Source organism: Sapajus apella, unplaced genomic scaffold (genome assembly GCF_009761245.1).
Source record: "Sapajus apella isolate SASKATOON/1434 unplaced genomic scaffold, GSC_monkey_1.0 scaffold12, whole genome shotgun sequence".
In the NCBI taxonomy this organism is placed as follows: domain Eukaryota; kingdom Metazoa; phylum Chordata; class Mammalia; order Primates; family Cebidae; genus Sapajus; species Sapajus apella.
This window is the reverse complement of record NW_022436952.1, coordinates 38,272,943-38,292,409: the sequence shown is the minus strand read 5'-3', so window position 1 is coordinate 38,292,409 and position 19,467 is coordinate 38,272,943. Positions and strand designations below refer to the sequence as shown.

Below are 19,467 nucleotides of genomic sequence, written 5' to 3'. Positions count from 1 at the left end.
GTAGAGACGGGGTTTCACCATGTTGACCAGGATGGTCTTGATCTCTTGACCTCGTGATCCACACGCCTCGGCCTCCCAAAGTTCTGGGATTACAGGCTTGAGCCACCGCGCCCGGCCTCTTCTTTCTTTTTTGAGACAGAGTCTCACACTGTTGCTCAGGCTAGAGTGCAATGGTGCGGTCTCACCTCACTGCAACATCTGCCTCCCGGGTTCAAGCGATTCTCCTGCCTCAACCTCCCAAGTAGCTGGGATTACAGGCATGTGCCACCATGCCTGGCTAATTTTGTTATTTTTAGTAAAGACGGGATTTCTCCATGTTGGTCAGGCTGGTCTCAAACCCCTGACCTCAGGTGATCCACTCACCTTGGCCTCCCAAAATGCTGGGATTGCAGGCGTGAGCCACCGTGCCTGGCCCTGGCTGTTTTTTTTTTTTTTTTGAGACAGAGTCTTGTTCTGTCACCCAGGCTGGAGTGCAATGCCATGATCTCAGCTCACTGCAACCTCCACCTCCTGGTTCAAGCGATTTTCCTGCCTCAGGTTCCAGAGTAGCTGGGATTGCAGGTGTGTGCCACCGTGCCTGGCTAATTTTGTATTTTAGTAGAGACGGTTTTTCACCATGTTGGCCAGGTTGGTCTCGAACTTCTGACCTTCAGTGATCCACCTGCTTCGGCCTCTGAAAGTGCTGGCATTACAGGTGTGAGCCTCTGTGCTTGGCCAAATCCTTCAATTTTTTAAATCTTCACATCCAGCCCCCAGCTTCTAGGATTCTTCCCTGTTCTCCCCACACAGGCTAGAAGGGACACTGTTCAAGGTGGCACAGGCAGTTAAGGGGTGTCAGAATTCACTCCTTCATTCCCCATCTCTGTCTCCCTATCTCAGTCCCACTAGTCCCCTCCATGGCTGAAGGAAAGCAAGAAGAGATAGAGAGTAAAATCTGTTATTGCCTTTCAGGAGAAAATTTTCCTTTGGAATGGTTCTTACAGGTGAGAGATAGGCAGAGAAGCTCCATCACTCAGTTATAAGTGACCATGATGGCAAGAAGGGTGGGGCTGGCTAGGGATGAATGGTTAAGCGCATTCCAGACCAGAAGGCCATTGCCTGAGAAATTCGTAGGTGCCTGGTATTTGGCACTTATGGTATGCTCAGCAGTGTAGTTAGCCCTGGAAATTCTGAGCAGAAGAAATACAAGTTTCTGCCCTTAGGGAGTTCAAGAAGCCCATCAAGGCAGGGGGAGTGGAGTGATGAAACCTAGATGGGCAGATTAGTCAGGAACAGACTTCAGATTCCAGGGCTAATTTCCTGTTTAGCTGCATTGTGGATGGTTTCCATTGTAGATGCTGAGGATGAGGCTGGGGATAGAATATTCATTCTCTATCCCTAAGGCAAAATCCTGATATGCAAGCAGGTGCACCTACACAAACAGTGCTGGAATATACAGAGGTGCTCTCCTCAGGAAAACTTCCTGGACAAAGTTTCTCACTAAGATCTGGGAGGAAAGCATGGTATTTGGTTTAATGAGGGTCCTGGGACTTGAAGTTAATGCAGCAGACTCGTTTTCTGATGAGGAATAGCAGTTGTAGAGAAGTGTGACAGCGAGTCACATGACTGGAAGTGGGTCAAGACTGGATTCCACTATCAGTCAGGGTTCTCTGGAAAAACAACCCCCCCGGCCAGCAGATGCACCCATGTCCTTCCATTGTCCTCCACCCACCCTGGCTCGCTTTTCTCCAACATCTCCCCTCCCAAACTTCCCCATGGGAATGAGACCTGTTCCAAAGGTCCCCCACCTGCTGGACCCAGATCTAAGGGAGGGTCTCCTCTAAGGGTGATGACAGGTAGGACAGACAGTCAGAAAACATAATTTGAAGTATTTTTGTTTTTTATATACAGAATACAGGAAAGTTTCTGTAAAGTCTAAAACATTACAATTACTATGTACATTGGTACTAGTTGTGGGGGTGGGAGGAAAGGAGGGAATCAGGGCAGGAGGAAGAGGAGGGAAGTGGCAAGAGAACAAAAAAAGGAGACAAAACAGGTTTACGACAAAAACATTTTTGCTACAATAGACAATTTGAGAAAACGCTCTACCACATGTAGTACTGTACACGGTTTTTAAAAACATTGAAAAAATGTCATCACTAGATGTATTTACACAAAATCCAAATACACTTTTCCTTATTTGAAATAAAATAGATGGACAGCCAGAAAAAGAATTCATTTCTCATTTGTCCATAATACACAGTAGCTACCTGTAGTGCAACCGCTGCAGAAGGGAAAAATAACTTGGAGGGTGGGAACCATGGAAGGAAAGTGGGTAGCGATCTTTATATTAAATAAAACAATGATATTGTATAGATTTTGCTGTATGAAAACTGTATTTCTTTTAATATAAAACTATTGTCACTGCCACAAAATAGAACAAGTTTCTGATTATTTTACAACGGCGGGTGAGGGGGAGGGAGCAGGAGGTGGGTGGGGAAGGATTTTGTGTTGGAGGAAGTGTCCAGACCATGGGTCTTTCCCTCCCTGCCCACGCTGTTCCTCAGCTCGGGTCTGCCGCTTTCCCACGAAATGTTGAGTACAAATATATGTGCAAATGCCCCCTAGAACTTGAGAAAAGAAAAAGGATTTTTAAAAAACAGTCAAAAGGTTTTCTTCATTTCATGCAAAGATTGTAGTTGAAGGGTTTCTGGTAGAGTATAGAAAACACCCGGGCTTGGTTTGTGTACATTTTTGCATTGCAGGAGTCTTGGGTGTACGGGCCAGTGGCGGGGTAGCCGCCAGTCCTAGGGAACGGAGTTGGAGCGCAGCACAGGGCCCTGGTGGGGCTTGAGAGAGAGCTTTTCGGCCAAGACCCCATCCTGCAGCAGGCTGGCATCCCCTTTGGGCTGTTTGGTCGCAAACTCAGTGATGCTGAAGACAAACTGCAGGCAGCCCAGCTTGATGTAGCTGCCATGGTGCAGTAAGGCCGTGCCCTCCCAGCCGGCCCCACTGCCCCCAATCAAGCTCGAGCTGCTGGCTTTGCAATTGCAGGGTCTTCGCTGCGGCCCCTGGGCCTGGGAACTCATCATGGCTGCCTCCTCACTTGGCTCTTCATCCTGTTTCTGGTGCCGGCGGCGCCCTGAGAAAAAGGGGGATGGTCACAGAAGAGGAACCGTGAGCAGCCAACCCATCTGGGCTGTTTGCCAAGGTTGGGCTCCTGCATCTCCCCATTCCAACTGCTGCATGACTAGGGGTATGGGATGCTCAGAAAAGGGCTGGTGGAGGCTGAAGGCCTCACAGGTGTGTACACACACGAGGGTACTCAGCACTTATTTCTCTGTGGCTTGCCCTGGGCCCACAAGGAAGGAGAGCTTGGCCAATAGGACTGGGAAGGCAAGAGACAGACCATGGGCAGCAAGTCAGAACCACCCTGACTGGGGCCTCAGCTTTGTGGCCACAGCCTCTGCTCCAACTTACTGATGACACTCTGCACTTTGGCAACAATACTGCTTGGGGGGGTTGGCGGGGTCTTCTCGGAGAAGTCACATGAATACAGCACATTGTCCACCGTTGTCCCGTGCTCACTGTAGTTTAACAGCTCATAATGTTTGGTATTCTGAGGAGGAGGAGGGGAGATAAGATGTGTGGTCTGCTGTGTGGGGCCTGGGGCTAAGGGGAGAGAGGACATATGGAGAAGGCCATGCTACTCTACCTAGGGAGCCCTTACTTATCTCCCCAGTCAAGGCCCCTGTCCTTTCAGAATAGGGCTGGAGACACTTCCTCAGGGAAGCCTTCCTTCCGGTGTTCTACACTCCCTACTCTCCCACAGCTCCTTCACTCTGCCCTCTCAGCACTGGCTCCTCTTGTATGATATTCACTGGCCCCTGATGATAATGAAATTCACAGTGACACACCCACAGGGCCTGGCTTCCTTCTACGCTGGTCCCCTCCCCTGCTTTTGGGTAAGCTTCCTCTGTTGTGCCTGTGACTAACCTCAGGAAAAATGGTAGCCCTGCTCCTGGGAAGCAGGTACCCTTGGTAGGATGCTGTTTCACACCAAGAATCTCCTCCTCCAGGAATGACAGGGAGGGAAGAGGAGAGGACCCCCCAAGCCCGCTTCCCTCCCCTCAGGGCACTGAACAAAAACCTAGTGCCTGGGAGAGGCCTCAGGTTGGGAAAGCTCCCTCCCATCCCATCTCCACCCCTCACCTCATCGTAGAATATGCAGGCATGTTTCCCGGACACGTAGTTACAGTGACCATAGTTTGTAAGGCACACATCCATGTCAGCTCCTGCAAGGTGGCAGGAGTAGAGGAAAAGGAAGGCAGAGAACAGATTGTAAGGTGCATGTGTGGGGGAGGTGAGAGAGGGAGGGAGTTAGCTTCTGGGTTGGCACTAGTAGAGACTTCAGGACTGCAATCAGGGCCCTTCCCTTTTATTTTTGAACAAAAACTGATGTCTTTTCCAAGCCCCTGATAAAGAACAGCTGTCGCTGCCAGCTGATCTGCTTTAGAACATGTGGCTGCTTAACCCAGGTGGGAACAGTGAGCTACTGAAGAGGATAGGATATTTTTATGAGAATACAACATGGGGGTGCAGGGTCTAGAAAATCGTATCACCTTAAAAAAAAAAAGGAAGTTTCTAGGGTAAGGGTTAATCTGCCTGTCCTTCTGTACCAGATATAGAGCTGTCTCTAGGACTCCTGCGGAAAACAACAACAAAAAACAGACGCAGGGCTAACTGAAGATTGGGGATGTGTGAGCCTATCACTCTCAAAGCATCTGCCTTCTCCTTGGGCTCTTCCCTGCAGTATTTAAAATGCCTCCAAGTGCAGTAGTCTGAGCTGACTTTCATCTCTGCTGATGCCACACTGGGCAAAGGCAAAGCAAAAGGGCCTGAGCAAGGGAAGACAAGGAACTGATTGTCTATTTTTGAGGCAGGGTCTCACTCTGTTGCCCAGGCTGGAGTACAGTGGCACAAACAGGATCACTGCCTCAATCTCTCAGACTCAGGTGACCTTCCCACCTCAGCCTCCAGAGTAGCTGGGACTACAGGCATGTGCCCAGCTAATTTTTTCTACTTGTTTTTGGTTGAAATGTGGTTTCACCATGTTGCCCAGGCTGGTCTCGAAGTCTTGGGCTCAAGTGATCTTCCTGCCTTGTCATCCCAAAGTGCTGGGATTACGGGTGTGACACACCGTGACTGGCTGACTGTCTCTGTTAGTTTCTCTTGTCTGGCTATCCACTGGTTTAAAGCAGTCAACTCTGGAAAGGGCTTCTCTCACCCCTTTCTAGCTTCTGTGGGTAAGGGTGTCAGTCTTCAGGGCTGAACAGATTCAGTGTCTCTCCCAGCTTCCTAGCTGGCTCACCTGTCCCGATGTAGAGGGTTCGATAGCACATGTTCACAGCTCCTCCCAACCCTAAGAGGGGGTAGAACACAGCTCGGGCCTGTACCTCCTTTCTTTGCACTACAAGACAAACATAGGAATAGGATCATTCAGAAACTCAGATCCTGTGATCCAAACATACACCAACAAAATCTGGACCTTTGGCTCATGGCCTGGAGAAAATCCCACTGGATGACTCATCTTTCCAAACTCACATCCAACACTGAGCTGCTTCAGGGTAAGGCTTTCTCTCCCCACCCACAGCATTTCCAACATGGGGTACAGAGAACCATCTTTGAAGATGGTCACAGAAGTCAGAGATGACAGTACTCTAAGTTCCTGGGCTCCTGGTTGGCTTATCTGGGATATTCCAACTGGTACTATAGGGAGAACATGGAAAAACAAGGCATGGACCAGTGTTTCTCAAACTTTAATGTGCATATGAATCGCCTACAGATCTTGCTGAAATGCAGATTCTGATTCAATAGGTCTGAGGAGGGGCCTTAGCTCAGCATTTCTTTGCTTTCTTTAAAAATAAGCAAAGAACCAATGCATTGAGCTCTGCATTTCTAACAAGCTCTCAGGGGCTGCTGCTGCTGCTGCTGGTCTGGGAACTACATTTTGAAGCAGCAAGGCTCTTAATGGCCAACACTCAGATGTATCTGAAACAGAGTTAACCACTTGGGGAAAATTTCCAGAAGGCTGGCCTACTGTTATTCTATTTCTTACCTTCAACTTGAAAAGTTCCTTCTTGGGAAGCCCTTCTTTTTAAAATTTTACTGATTTTGAGACAGGGTCTTGCTCTGTCGCCCAGGCTGGAGTGCAGTGGTGCAATCATAGCTCATTGCAGCCTTGACCTCCCAGGCTCAAGCAACCCTCCCATCTTAGCCTCCCAAGCAGCTGGGACTATAGGTACATGTCACCATGCCTGGCTATGTTTTAAATTATTTGTAGAGATAGAATCTCACTGTGTTGCCCAGGCTGGTCTCCAACTCCTGGGCTCAAGTGATCTTCCCGCTTCAGCCTCCCAAAGTGCTGGGATTACAGGTGTGAGCCACTGCACTCAGTCGGGAAGCCCTTCTAATTCAAATATTTGAAAGCAAGTGAGCAAAAAATACACTACATATACCCAAAGGTACTGGTAGCTGCTTTGCTGTGTCTTGAAGTGGACTTATAGGCACACTTCCCCAAGTCTGATCAGAAAGCTGTGGTTGCCATCTTGTTCCTGCTCTCTTGAGAAAAAAACCATGGTGCTTTATTAAACCCTTGAAAAACACACAAGGAGGTTTGAGATACTGGAAGCTCAGATTCTCCATGGAGGCAAGGTGACCATTCGCACACGTAGAGGGGAGATCTGATGATGTGGTGACAGGTGTGTACATGCGCACCTTCTGTGTGGTGCCCTCCAGAAGCCAGCTGATGTGTCCCGACACTGCCCAGTGATGGTTGGACCCGGGAGGGAAAAAGCTGATGTATTCTCTGCAAGGCCAGAAACTTGATCAGCTTCTCGTCCAGCATATTAATCTCGATTTCTAACAGCCAAAGAGAAAGATGAAAAAGCAGCTGAGGTAGAAGCATATCAGGGTCACAGTACAAATAGTCAGCATTTCTAAAATCCAGCCAAGTGATTGTTACTCAAACAGCACTGAGTAGAATGTATAGGGATCTGCAGCTGGGCATCGTACTTGCCATTTGCAGTGAGATGGGCTCCAGTGCAGCCTGTGCAGCTGCTTCCTGTAGTTGCGTAGACTGATTTTAATTAAAATGGTTCTAGAAAGGCAGAGTGGAATAAACCACTTGCCTGTCTGTGGGGGGGGCCTGGATGTCTGATATTGAGACCTGAATTTTCTTTTTTTTTCCTTTAGTGCCGTGACTCGGATACGAACCGAGACCTGAATTTTCTACCCACCTTCTGTTCACAGAGATCAAGATCTGTCCCTGTTCTCCTGGACTTTGGGGGTTTCCCACAGATGAAGTCCCTCCTTTGGAAGTGAGGATCCTAGTTTTATTCTGCAAATCCAGGTGATATGCCTAAAGTGATTTTGTTTTTTTCTCACTGGTTCAGCTTGGCTCTGTCCTCCCTTCATCTTTGATTGTGAGTATAAGCATATGTAGAAGGCAGAGCTGTAGAAGGAGCTTTCTTTTTCACTGCACTCCCTTATCCAAAAGGATACTCCTCATTCCCATTTCCCCCTAGGCCTGTGGGATCAGGTGTTCCTTCTCTCCCTTTCTGAAATGAGCTGAATGATATCTAGGAAAGCACCTTCAACATAGCAACCATTGGAATGGCAGCTGCTCACTCACTCACCTCCATTGACATCCATAAATGCTCGAAGTGAGTTGGTGAGGTCCACCATGGCAGTTGAGTTGGCTGGGAAAGAGGGTACGGTTAAAGCGCTTCCTATGGATAACGTGCCGGGGCTGACCTTGCCATCTGGGGACGGAGCAGGAAGACTGTTACTTACGTCGCCTGAGGGAAACCCACCGGTCCAATCCCCCACTGCTGAGACAGGTCTGGATTTCGGACCCAAGGTGATGTTCCCTTCTTGATTCTCAACCCATAGGTTCTGGAACTCCTAGAGCTAAAAACGTGTGGTGAGGAAGGGCAGATGGAACGACAAAGTACCCGGGCACGCAGGAGTCTCCAGAGCACTGAGAACCATTGAAATCCACTGCTCTGGGGAAGGTGGTGGGGCAGCTTCATTCTTGGGCCATGACCACCTCCCTGCTGCCTCTGCTCTTAAGTAAGTGGTGCCTGCCCTTGTAATTCCTGCCTACCGAAATATGACTCACAGCGTGGAAAATTACTCATGCTGGTATTAAGCGATACACAGAGATAGGAAAACAGCCTGGGAGTGGGGCCATCCTGGGACCAGGGGCCCCCATGCAGAGAAATCGCAATCACCTGGTTACCGAGACTCCCAGCTGACTAGGAGGCCGGCTTCAGTTCAGACGGGAGAGACCACAGGGGGTTCCGGCAGCATCTGAAACCTGGTTCAGATGCCGGGGTCAGCAACCTTGAGGTCCTGAGTGCTGGCTGGGGACAGCTGAGAGGTCCACAGTAGGCCAAGTGCAGACCTAAAGGACCACCCTTTGGCCGGTGGCCCGAGAACAAGCTTCTGGGCTAGATCAACCCCTGTGGGCATCCCACTCTATAGCTCCTCTGAAAGACAGTGCTGCTATCTATCCCTGATTCCTGACATGGGAGTTCCTCACATGAACTGTTCCTGAGACTATACATCAGGCATGAATCCATTCTTTTGTGTGGATCTGACAATACTGAAGCCATCACCCAGAACCTCAGGTTAATCACAGTAATTCCAGAGAGCACCCTGTCTTAAGGTGACAGAACAAAATAGGTAGGAGCCTAGGCCTGGAAGGTACAGGATGGAGTCAGGAGACCTGAGCTGTGGTTCCAATCCTGTCACTGACTCAGTAGGTCATTTTAAGGGAATCACTGAAGCTTTCAGAGCCTAAGCAGTCCCATCTTAAATGGGACAAGTTAACATGCGCTTCCTCTTCTATTACGGAAATGGAAGTAAGACAAACAATACAGAGGCCAAAGTCCTCTGAAGTATTCACAGAGATATAAGTGCTTTTGGAATCTTGTCTTATTTGCCAGGAAGAGCATACATTATTCCAAATCACCCCAAGGCTGAGCAGCACTCACCTGACGATGGCGCTGGTGAGCAGAATCGTTGGTTGGCTGCTGTGGCCAAGATACCATCTGCTGCTGCTTGGGGGGGAGTGAGCACCCGGGTGGCATTTGGGGGTGAGCCCAGTGGCCTTGAATCTGTCAACGGAGGTCCTATCTGTGATTGGACAGTCTTTCTTTGCAAAGTGCTGGTGTTCTCGATGCTGGCACAAGAGCTGGGAATGGAAGGGGGCACGCTTGGGACAGGAGCCAAACTCCTCTGGGGGCAAGAGCTGGGGCCAGTGGCATTCTCTGTCTTCACAATGATGCCGACGGTGTGGTTCTGAAGGCCCACAGCTGCTGGTGGCGTGAGGGGCCGGGGCCAGCCTTGCCGGTATGAGAGGCCTGGTAGGGGGGTGTTGGCGCCTGGAAGTCGCCGGGGGTCCGTGGAATCAGTAGGGCTGCTGTAGAGGTGTGGGCCATTGGCTTTCACCTCTGTGTTCACTGGCCCGTTGGCAGTCCCACAAGGGGCTTTCTTGGATTTTTCCGCACAAGAACTGCAGCCGATGTCCTCTAGGGCTGAGGGCTGGTGGGGTGGAGAGCAGCTCAGGGAATTCTGGGTGCTAATCCCTGAGGGGCAGGACAAGGGGTAGTGGGAAGGTGTAGGTGTCTTGTCAGCTGTTTGCAGGGAGGTGGTGATTGAGCTGTCAGTCACAATAACAGGCTTAATATCAGCCTTCTCTGTCTGTTCAGAGTCCCAATGCGAAGGCATCTGCTTAGCAGATAAATGTTTCAATATGCTGCACTGGAGCGCAACAACACTACAGAGCCACTGCAATGGAAGGAGAGGAGAGGAGAGGGGGTGAGAGGCCTGAGAGGCGTTGGTCCTTCCCGCCACAGTGGCCAGGGCTGCAGCAGAGCTGACAAGCAGTTTCCAAGGTCCCATTGCGAATGTTCACAAAGGGTGTGCTTGATTCCTGATAGAATTCCATTTCCATTCCCAAGCAAGACTTGTGGGTACACTCAGCAGGCAACATTCCCTCTGGCCAACAGAGCTTGGGATCCTTATTTTGGCTCTGCCTTTAAGGCTTACCTTGTGACCAATATCCAGCACTATCACTTAACCTCTCTATGGGTCTACTCATCTCTTTCTAGGGTATAGATTTCAGTGCACTGGGGGAATGATGCACCAGAGAAGCAGAGCGGTTGACTTTGTAGATCTCTTACTTGCCTTTGTGATTTGAGCCAGAAGTTCCCTCTGGAATACTCAACTATTGAGGGGTTAGGAGGAGGGTAGGTGGGGACAGGAATGAGAATGACTGAGGCTACTTTAGACAGCAGCTGTGGTGACATGGAAGATTGAATTTGGAATCCCAGCCCTGCCTTCACTCACCTCTTGCTGCTCTGCTTGGGTGGCTAAGTGCTCAGAGTTCAAAAGGTGCATCTGTGATTCCTCAGGGATCCCATTGCAGATCAGCTCCCCGTCCCGAATGGCCGCGGGTGCAATGAGAGGGGGTGGAAACTGGTACTGAGATTTTATAGCATCGGGAACCTGTTCAGGATAGATAGAAGGAGGAAGGAGATGGAGATAGTTCCAACATGTCCAGTTGATTCTGCCCTGGTATGCTGTTCTGTCTGTGGTGCTGGTGCCCAAGGGACCATCCACTCTGGGGTCCACTGAGGAAAAGGAGGCTCAGAAATGGAAATATAGCAGATGGGGCCTCCACTTTTCTTCATCAAGGTCTAAGGCCTGCAGAACATAGAAACCACCACGTGCTGTCTTCTGCTTCAGCCTGAAAGGTGTAAGATGGGTACTGGACAGGGTTTCAGAATGGTACTCTGGATTCTTATTGCTCAGTGTCAAGTTTGGGACGTGGGTGAGCAGTCACAGAGATAAAAATGCTTGGCATGAGGCCTGGCTCATAATAAGCACTCAATCAATGTTAGTTTCCTTCATCCATTCATTCACGACTCATGAAACAACTAAAGACCTCTGTGCAACAAAGACAGAAGACACGCTCTGAATCACACACCATTTAAGAATGAAAGAGCCACACAAGCAAAGAGTCATTCATACATTCAACCAACATTTATTGAACACCTCCTGTGTCTGGGCACTTTTCCAAGTTCTAGATATCCAGAGATGAATAAAATTTAAGACTTGCCCTCAAGGAGCTCACAGTCTAGTTGGGAGATAAACACAGAAATATTACAACATAAGGTAAAGGGTTCTAGAATAGACATATGTGTAAGGTGCTATTAAAAACATAAAGAAAGCTGGGTGCAGTGGCTCACACCTGTAATCCCAGCACTTTGGGAGGCCGAGGTGGGCGGATCACCTAAGGTTAGGAGTTTGAGACCAGCCTGACCAACGTGGCAAAACCTGTCTCTACTAAGAATTAGCCGGGCATGGTGGTGGGCGCCTGTAATTCCAACTACTCGGGAGGCTGAGGCAGAAGAATTGCTTGAACCCGGGAGGCAGAAGTTGCCGTGAGCCGAGATTGTGCCACTGCACTCTAGCCTGGGTAAAAATGAGAATCTGTCTCAAAGAAAAAAATAGTTGGAATTACAGGCGCCGAGTGCTTATTTTAGTTTGAGGGACAGGAATTTGGGATTAGGGATTTTTTTTTTTTTTTTTTAGATGGAGTTTTGCTCTTGTTACTGAGGCTGGAGTGCAATGGTGTGATCTCAGCTCACCGCAACCTCCACCTCCTGGGTTCAAGCAATTCTCTTGCCTCAGCCTCCCGAGTAGCTGGGACTACAGGTGTGTGCCACCATGCCCAGCTAATTTTTGTATTTTCAGTAGAGACGGGGTTTCACCATGTTGACCAGGATGGTCTCGATCTCTTGACCTCGTGATCCACCCGCCTCGGCCTCCCAAAGTGCTGGGATTATAGACGTGAGCCACCGTGCCTGGCCTAGGGGAAGATTTTATAGGAAATCAGTATTTGAGTTGACACTTGGAAGTTGAGAAGGATCTTCCAGGCAGATAAAGGAAAAATAAGGAAGAGGGAGAAGCATGTAAGGCTTAGAGATGTGATAGCACTTTGTGGATTTGGAGAACATTCAGAGAACCAACAGATTTGGTGACAAAGTCTTTATGGAAGACAAGGGAAGAAGAACTGAAAATGGTTCCCAGAATTTTAGTTTGAGGGACTGAGTAGAGATCATTGTTATTCACTGCAATAGGAGATACAAGAGGAAGAGTAGATGTGGAGAGGCAGAAGACTTTTGGTCTTAGGCAGGTTCATCTTGAGATATCTGTGGGATGGGCAGGCAGACATGAATCTGGATATAAGGAGAAAGGAATGGAATATGGAGTTGAGAGTCATCACCATGGGCTGGTGATGGCCTTAGCTGGTGCCAAGGGCTTTCTGAGATCACTCAGGAATGGGAGAAGGAGGAATGGAACAGTGGGCTAATCTAGGGCTACCACTGGGGAAGAGTAAAGGGCTAAGTGGAAGAGAAATTCCCAAGGAAGATACACAGTTCTCAGGAGATTCTTCCTGAATTTCCATAATCAAGGGTAAAGGCTAATGTTCCAGGAGAGAGCTGAGGTTCTTCACCAATGTTCTATGGTGCTACAGTACTCATTTCACTCTCAAGCTGTCCAAGTACAAAATGCTTGACTACGACCTTTTGAGTTTCCTTACTAGAGAAACACTTAAAAAGAGGGGCCAGGCGCAGTGGCTCACACCTGTAATCCCAGCACTTTGGGAGGCCGAGGCAGGCGGATGGATCACCAGGTCAGAAGTTCAAGACCAGCCTGACCAACATAGCGAAACCCTGTCTCCACTAAAAATACAAAAATTAGCCAGGCATGATGGTGTGTGCCTGTAATCCCAGCTACTCAGGAGGCTGAGGCAGGAGAATTGCTTGAACCTGGGAGGCAGTGGTTGCAGTCAGCCAAGATCATGCCACTGCACTCTAGCTTGGGCGACAGAGCGAGACTCCATCTTAGAAAAAAAAGTGTGGGGGGATGGGCACCATATAATGACAGGATTTTTATCAAGGTCTCCTGCCCTGTTCACCTCAGCAGCCATGCTCTCTGCCAAATCTACACAGTGAATTACACAGTCTGCTTTACTTTTAGATCTGTTTCACTGAGATGAGGCCTACCACCTTTAATATCATCCAACCCCAAAATATTTGAATCTAGTTTTGAAAAACCTATGTTTCCACTGATGTATAAATATTTGCCCAGTTAAGTTTATTATACAATTTTCAACAGTTAGCATCTTGCTAGTGCTGACACCCACTAGAGGTGATGACAGTGGTATGATTTTTGTTTTTCTTTTTTGAGGTGGAGTTTCACTCTTGTTGTCCAGGTTGGAGTACAATGGCACGGTCTTGGCTCACTGCAACCTCTACCTCCTAGGTTCAAGCATTTCTCCTGCCTCAGTCTCCAGAGCAGCTGGGATTACAGGCACCTGCCAGAATGCCTGGCTAATGTTTTGTATTTTTGGTAGAGATAGGGGTTTCACCATGTTGGCCAGGCTGGTCTCGAATTCCTGATCTCAGGTGACCCACCTGCCTTAGCCTCCCAAAAGTGCTGGGATTACAGGCTTCAGCCACTGCCGGGTTGGTGTGATTGATTTTAAAGTGTGACTGCCACCAAGTGGCCATACTTGAGAATTGCTGGTTTCTGTTAGCACATTTCATTTTGAAATGACCCTGGGATCATTTCAAAAGAGAAAAAACAAGTTTATATATGGTATATAGTGTTGGGCCCTCTAGGTTAACTGAATGAGGGGATTGAATGGTTTAAAAACATCCTGACAACCACCAGATGCTTTTCAAGGAAGGAAATATTTCTGTCACTCTCTGTAAACACACTTTGGCTAATGTCAAGTACGTATAAATGTTAGGTATTATTACAGCAATGTTATAATAATACCTAACATTTATAATAATACCTAACATTTCAAGGAAGTAAATATTTCTGTCAATCTCTGTAAACACACTTTGGCCAATGTCAGTATTATAGCATAGCTGTAATAATACCTAACATTTATAAAGGCAGGAGAAATTAGCCAATACAGTCCCTTCCAAATTCAGGAAGGAAGGAATACAATTTGAAGTATTGGTGATATATTAACAGCAGCCTGGAAAAATAGATTTAACTTTCCTTTAGATATTTTCCATTTAAGTTCCTGAGGTGGGATTAGCTCTTCACCTTCCACATGGCTCTTTCTGCTTAATCACCTCCACCTTTACCTTACCTCTTGGACAGAGGCCATCTAACAGGAACAGACAGAATGAGTGTTAGGCGAGGGCAGCAGTAACAACAGAGCACATTTGGGTTTGGTGGGATGGGCTGAAGAGTGCTTATCCTTTAGAAAACTGGAGACTGGTAGACTTCAAAGGCTAATTTGAGGTCTAGCCCTCATAATCCTGACCATCATCCCCAAGTATTAAAATGAAGGTCACACTCATTGCTTATTAGACGCCACAAACATAACTCTGGGGCTTCAGTTTCCCAGCCTGTAAAATTAGGACAGTGATTCCCTGTCTACCCCATGATGGGAGTCATACCACCATCTTGCCTACACCTAATTGTGACTCACCTTCAAGCTTCTTCTTTTGACCGACTGGAGCACACGACGGTTAGGAGGGTGCTTCTTGTGGATTCGGTTCAGGAAGTCCACTTTGACGACATGCTGCGAAATGGTGTCCTGGAAACGATCAAACACCTGGCACCGATTGCTCAGCGTCATATTCTTCTGGTTCAGCTAGGGACAAAGCAGACACAACTCTGTGGTGAGCCTCAAAAGGCACTCCCTGTCCCAGTTAACCCCATTCCCTGTGTTTAAAAACTAGAAGCCCGTGGGCACATGGGTTCTGTCAATTAGGGACCAGGATGTTGGCGCTCCTGTCAGAGAGTAAGAGAACATGGATGAGACTTCCTACTCAGCCCTGTCCAGTCCAGTAGAAGACACCCAGTATGTTCCTACTCTCTAGAGAGCCTTAAGGAAGGCAGGAGAGATTAGCCAATACAGGCCCTTCCAAATTCAGCCTCTGACAGTCTTCTGTTCCAGCTCAGACAAGCCTTTTTCAGAATCCTCTAATAGCAGCACAGGTTTCAGAGGAGACATATGCTTTGGCCCTTAAGGGACCCAAATTCCCTTCCCAGCAAGGGTCTCTCTCTCACAGGAAAAGCAGGACTGTGTCCTACATAGGAGCTTGACTGACAACTGGGTCAGAACCAGAACTCTGTGTGCTCTGCTCTATTCCTACTCCATGGTACCAAGGAGCAGAAGTTAACCCATCTTGTATCAGTCTTCCTCTACTGGAAGGGAAAACTGGATTGCTCTTACAGGCCAAAGGGAGAAAAGAAAGAAGAGTTTCTGCAATAATATACAGAAAGTGTACAGAAATTACACCATTTTTCCTATCCTACATCTGGGTCCCTACATTTTAATTCAAAAGAAAGGACCTGTTGTGGCAGCTTCCCAATTAATAAATTAGGGAAAATCTTTAAGTGGCTAAGAAAAATTTAACCAATTAAGATTTTCTCAACTGCTAGAAAGCTGCTCTTTAAGATCCATATTTGGGTAAACTGCTTATGGTCATTTTTTTTCTGGTTCATCAGGAAGCAAGATTAGGAGAGAAACAAGGAAGCAAAACAAGACTAGATTTTCCTCCTAGAAAAATCTTTGAGTGGCAAGAGTCAAAAGAACACAAAGTAACTCTTCTCTTCCATGTGTACAAGTCTTCAACAGAGGTTCCTCTCAGTGCAGGGTCAGCAACACACTGCCATGAGGCCAACGGGTCATTCCATGGTTATCATCATTTGACAGACAATGTCTTTAGCAGTAGCCTTTTTAATTTGGAAGGCTGCTCTTATGAGGGAGCTCCTTTTCCTCAAATCCGCTCCCATTCAATCTTGTGAGTGACTGTTCTAACTGCCTATAAAGAGATGTCCTAGACTTCTTTTGGAGATAGCAAGTGACGGCTCTGTTCTAGCCTCAGTCTGGAAAATACACCCAAGACTCTTGGAAGATAAAGCAATAGGACCTTCACCCCATCATTCATTCAACAGTTTATTTACTGAACCTCATTTGGTGCCTGGGACACATGTACTCCAGACAGCTAATGATTTATTTCCTTCAGGTTGGATCTAATATACTCCCCTTTTAGGGCTGTAACCTCAACTGCTTAATTCACTACAGGAGAAATCACAAACAGTGAAGCACTAGTGAATTAAGTCTGTGTGGGTAGCTAAAACAAAACTGTGTGAGAAAAAGCACAGCTGAAATATGTCAAAATGATCAGAATTGAGTAGGGTGGCCTGCAGAAACCAGTACCTGTGGCAGTGTGGTGAACTGTAGCACCAAGCTGACCTTAATATGATTTCTACTGCATCAGTCCACGCTCCAGCTATGCCTACTGAGGACTGAATGGACACTGCTGTGCTTACCACCACATGTTCGATGTGATTCGGACACATCCATCTGCCCAGGGGCATGGCAGTGAGCGGCGGCTCGAGGCAGTCCATGTGAAACAGGAGGGGGCAATAGTCACACTGGATGAGAGGAGCCACACGGCAACTCCTGCAAAAAAGAGATGTAGGGCATTTCTGTGGCAAGACAGGAAAATTCAAACTAACAGGGACCTGTGGAACAGCCTCCCCTCCTTAATCGTAACAACAGTCTCCCACATCTTCCTCCAGTGATTCGTTACATTTATGATTAGAACAATGGACAGGTTTGAGGGCTCTCAATTATTCTCTCTTGTAAGAAGAATGTGTCTTATGGGAAAGTGAATGTTTATTTGGAGTACAGCGAAAGTGGCTGTCAGAGCAGGGATGATCAACGCTCAGTATTCACTGGGGGAAAACAGTGAACTCTGCTCTGATCTTCCTACTTCTTAAAAGAGAGAGAGACTACCTCATTAAAAAAAAAATCACTAGCGACCTTTCTGGAGTCTTAACTGTAGCAAGAAAATATTTCTCTTCTGCATGAAGCACTCAGCAGAACTGACAATTAGAGGTGTGCTGGAAAAATGATCTTGTAATGTATTCATGTAAGCAGGGTTCAAGGGACGGGGACTAAGGAAATGACAAGTACGATTTGTAACTACAATACTCCTGTGGTCCCTGAGATGTACTGAAGCCAGTTTGTCCTGGTTCAGAGTTCTGCCATTCTACTATTTAGTTCCCTTTCCCCATAGCTTTTGCTGTGGAACATTTCTTTTTGATAGTTATTTTCTCTTCCTACCCTACTCTGACCATGATACAGTCCTCTAACACACCCAAGCCAACAAGTCCACCTTCAGTAACTGCAGCAGCTGGTTTCTGTTAAAGAGATCCTATTTGAAGGAAGCCTGTGTCTCAGAGATTACAACTGGGGCAGCCTAGGGGCTTTTGGAAGTCATCCAGTCCAACATACACTATCATGAATACTTATACTACTTTTAAACTTATCTTTAGTGATTCAAGTTAATGTTTAGTTTAAGTCCAACTCTTCTCATTCTAGTGTCTATAAACACAGTTTTTATTTATTTATTTATTATTTATTTATTTAAAATACATGGTCTCGCTCTGTTGACCAGGCTGGAGTACAGTGGTGTGATCACAGTCTAGCATCCAGGGCTAATCTGCTTAAACTTCCTGAGTAGCTGGGACTACAGGTGCATATCACCACACGTGGACCATTAAAAAAAATTTTTTTTTTTTTTTTTTTTTTTTTTTGAGACGGAGTTTCGCTCTTGTTACCCAGGCTGGAGGGCAATGGCACGATCTCGGCTCACCGCAACCTCCGCCTCCTGGGTTCAGGCAATTCTCCTGCCTCAGCCTCCTGAGTAGCTGGGATTACAGGCACACGCCACCATGCCCAGCTGATTTTTTGTATTTTTAGTAGAGACGGGGTTTCACCATGTTGACCAGGATGGTCTCGATCTCTTGACCTCGTGATCCACCCGCCTCGGCCTCCCAAAGTGCTGGGATTACAGGCTTGAGCCACCGCGCCCGGCCAAAAAATTTTTTTATTTCTTCTCCTTTAATATAAAAAAATTTTAAAACTTCTTCTCCTTTAATATACATTTTTTTTTTTCTTAAATAGATACACAGATTCACTGTGTTGCCCAAGCTGGTCTCAAACTCCCAGGTTCAAGCAATCTGCCTGCCTTGGCTTCCCAAAGTGCTGGGATTACAGGTATGAGCCATTGTGCTCAGCCTAAACACAGTTCACAGTACTCCTGTATTGTGATTCTTCAGAAAATGTTGTTAGCACATACTCATTCAAGACTCTCATCAGTCCATTATTCAGGGAGTCTCCGTGTACTCATACTATCAGAATATGGGTTGTTCACATTTAACATATATGGTCTGGAAGAGGTGATGAGAGAAAAAGTATCATTTGCTAAATATGAGACAGAGCCCCTTAGTATGAAAGAAAATACCTGTTACACGTGAAGCAGACTTTGACCGGTAAGGGAACAAGACCATTGTGATCTAATTCATGCTGTGTCTTCTTAACATTTTTCCCTGTGGTTTCCTCCTTTCTTCTCCTCTTGCTAGAACCTAGAAAAGAAAGTGATGATGCTGAACTATCCCTCGCTTCAGAGTTCCTAGCCTGCAATATGGAAACAACATTACGTGATAGAAACAGATCTTATGCATATGCCATGACCTAGACATGGATTGCTCTCTGAGGCCCCTGGGGTTGATTTTAAGGAAAAAGGAATGAGAACGGAGAAAAAAAAAAAAGAGACTGATACGTAAGTCAGAACCAGAAGTCACCTGCTCTATGGCAGAAACACATCTAACTGTTTTGCAAACATAAAATGGTCAGAAACGCTAGGTTAGATACTGGCAACCTAAGCAATATAAATGTCCAAGTCACATAGTCAACAAGGACTATTCTGTGGAGTTGGCCTGCAGCCTTCAACCACTGGGCTCAAGCAACCTTCCAGCCTCAGCCTCCAGATTAGCCAGGACTACAGATGTGTGGCACCAAACTCGGCTAACTTTTTTTATTTTTTTGAGAGATGGGGTCTCATTATGTTACCCAGACTGGTCTCCAGTTCCTGGCCTCAAGCAATCCTCTTGTCTTAATCTCTCAAAGAGCTAGAATTATAGGTGTGAGCCATCATACCTGGCCCACATTTTTATAAAGAACAGAGAAGCTGGCCAGGTGCGGTGGCTCATGCCTGTAATCCCTGCACTTTGGGAGGCCAAGGCAGGCGGATCACGAGGTCAAGAGATTGAGACCATCCTGGCCAACATGGTGAAACCCCGTCTCTACTAAAAATACAAAAAAATTAGCTGGGTGTGGTGGCACGAGCCTGTGGTCCCAGCTACTCAGGAGGCTGAAGCGGAAGAATTGCTTGAACCCAGGAGGTGGAGGTTGCAGTGGGCCGAGACTGCGCCATCGCACTCCAGCCTGGTGACAGAGCAAGAATCCATCTTAAAAAAAAAAAAAAAAAATCAGTGTAGCTTTGATTCTGTATGCATCCTTTTTAA

At 47.1% G+C, this 19,467-nt stretch overlaps 1 protein-coding gene across 2 annotated transcripts in view; it reads right to left on the bottom strand.

Annotated features, from left to right (window-relative positions):
* Positions 1-1,858: 1,858 nt before the first annotated feature.
* Positions 1,859-19,467, bottom strand: part of PHF12 (PHD finger protein 12) — a 47,244-nt gene continuing 29,635 nt past the window's right edge. Inside the window, exons 5-15 of one of the 2 annotated variants that reach the window (XM_032281017.1) lie at positions 18,405-18,525; positions 16,423-16,555; positions 14,570-14,734; positions 10,396-10,554; positions 9,039-9,834; positions 7,677-7,802; positions 6,757-6,900; positions 5,351-5,449; positions 4,192-4,274; positions 3,460-3,598; positions 1,859-3,121 (exon numbers count right to left, since the gene is read on the bottom strand). In XM_032281017.1, the coding sequence (XP_032136908.1) occupies positions 2,787-3,121; positions 3,460-3,598; positions 4,192-4,274; positions 5,351-5,449; positions 6,757-6,900; positions 7,677-7,802; positions 9,039-9,834; positions 10,396-10,554; positions 14,570-14,734; positions 16,423-16,555; positions 18,405-18,525 (2,300 nt within the window). In that variant the 3' untranslated portion in view covers positions 1,859-2,786. Of the gene's footprint in view, positions 3,122-3,459; positions 3,599-4,191; positions 4,275-5,350; positions 5,450-6,497; positions 6,901-7,676; positions 7,803-9,038; positions 9,835-10,395; positions 10,555-14,569; positions 14,735-16,422; positions 16,556-18,404; positions 18,526-19,467 lie in introns of those variants that run through there. The other variant, XR_004269762.1, reaches the window with a different exon arrangement.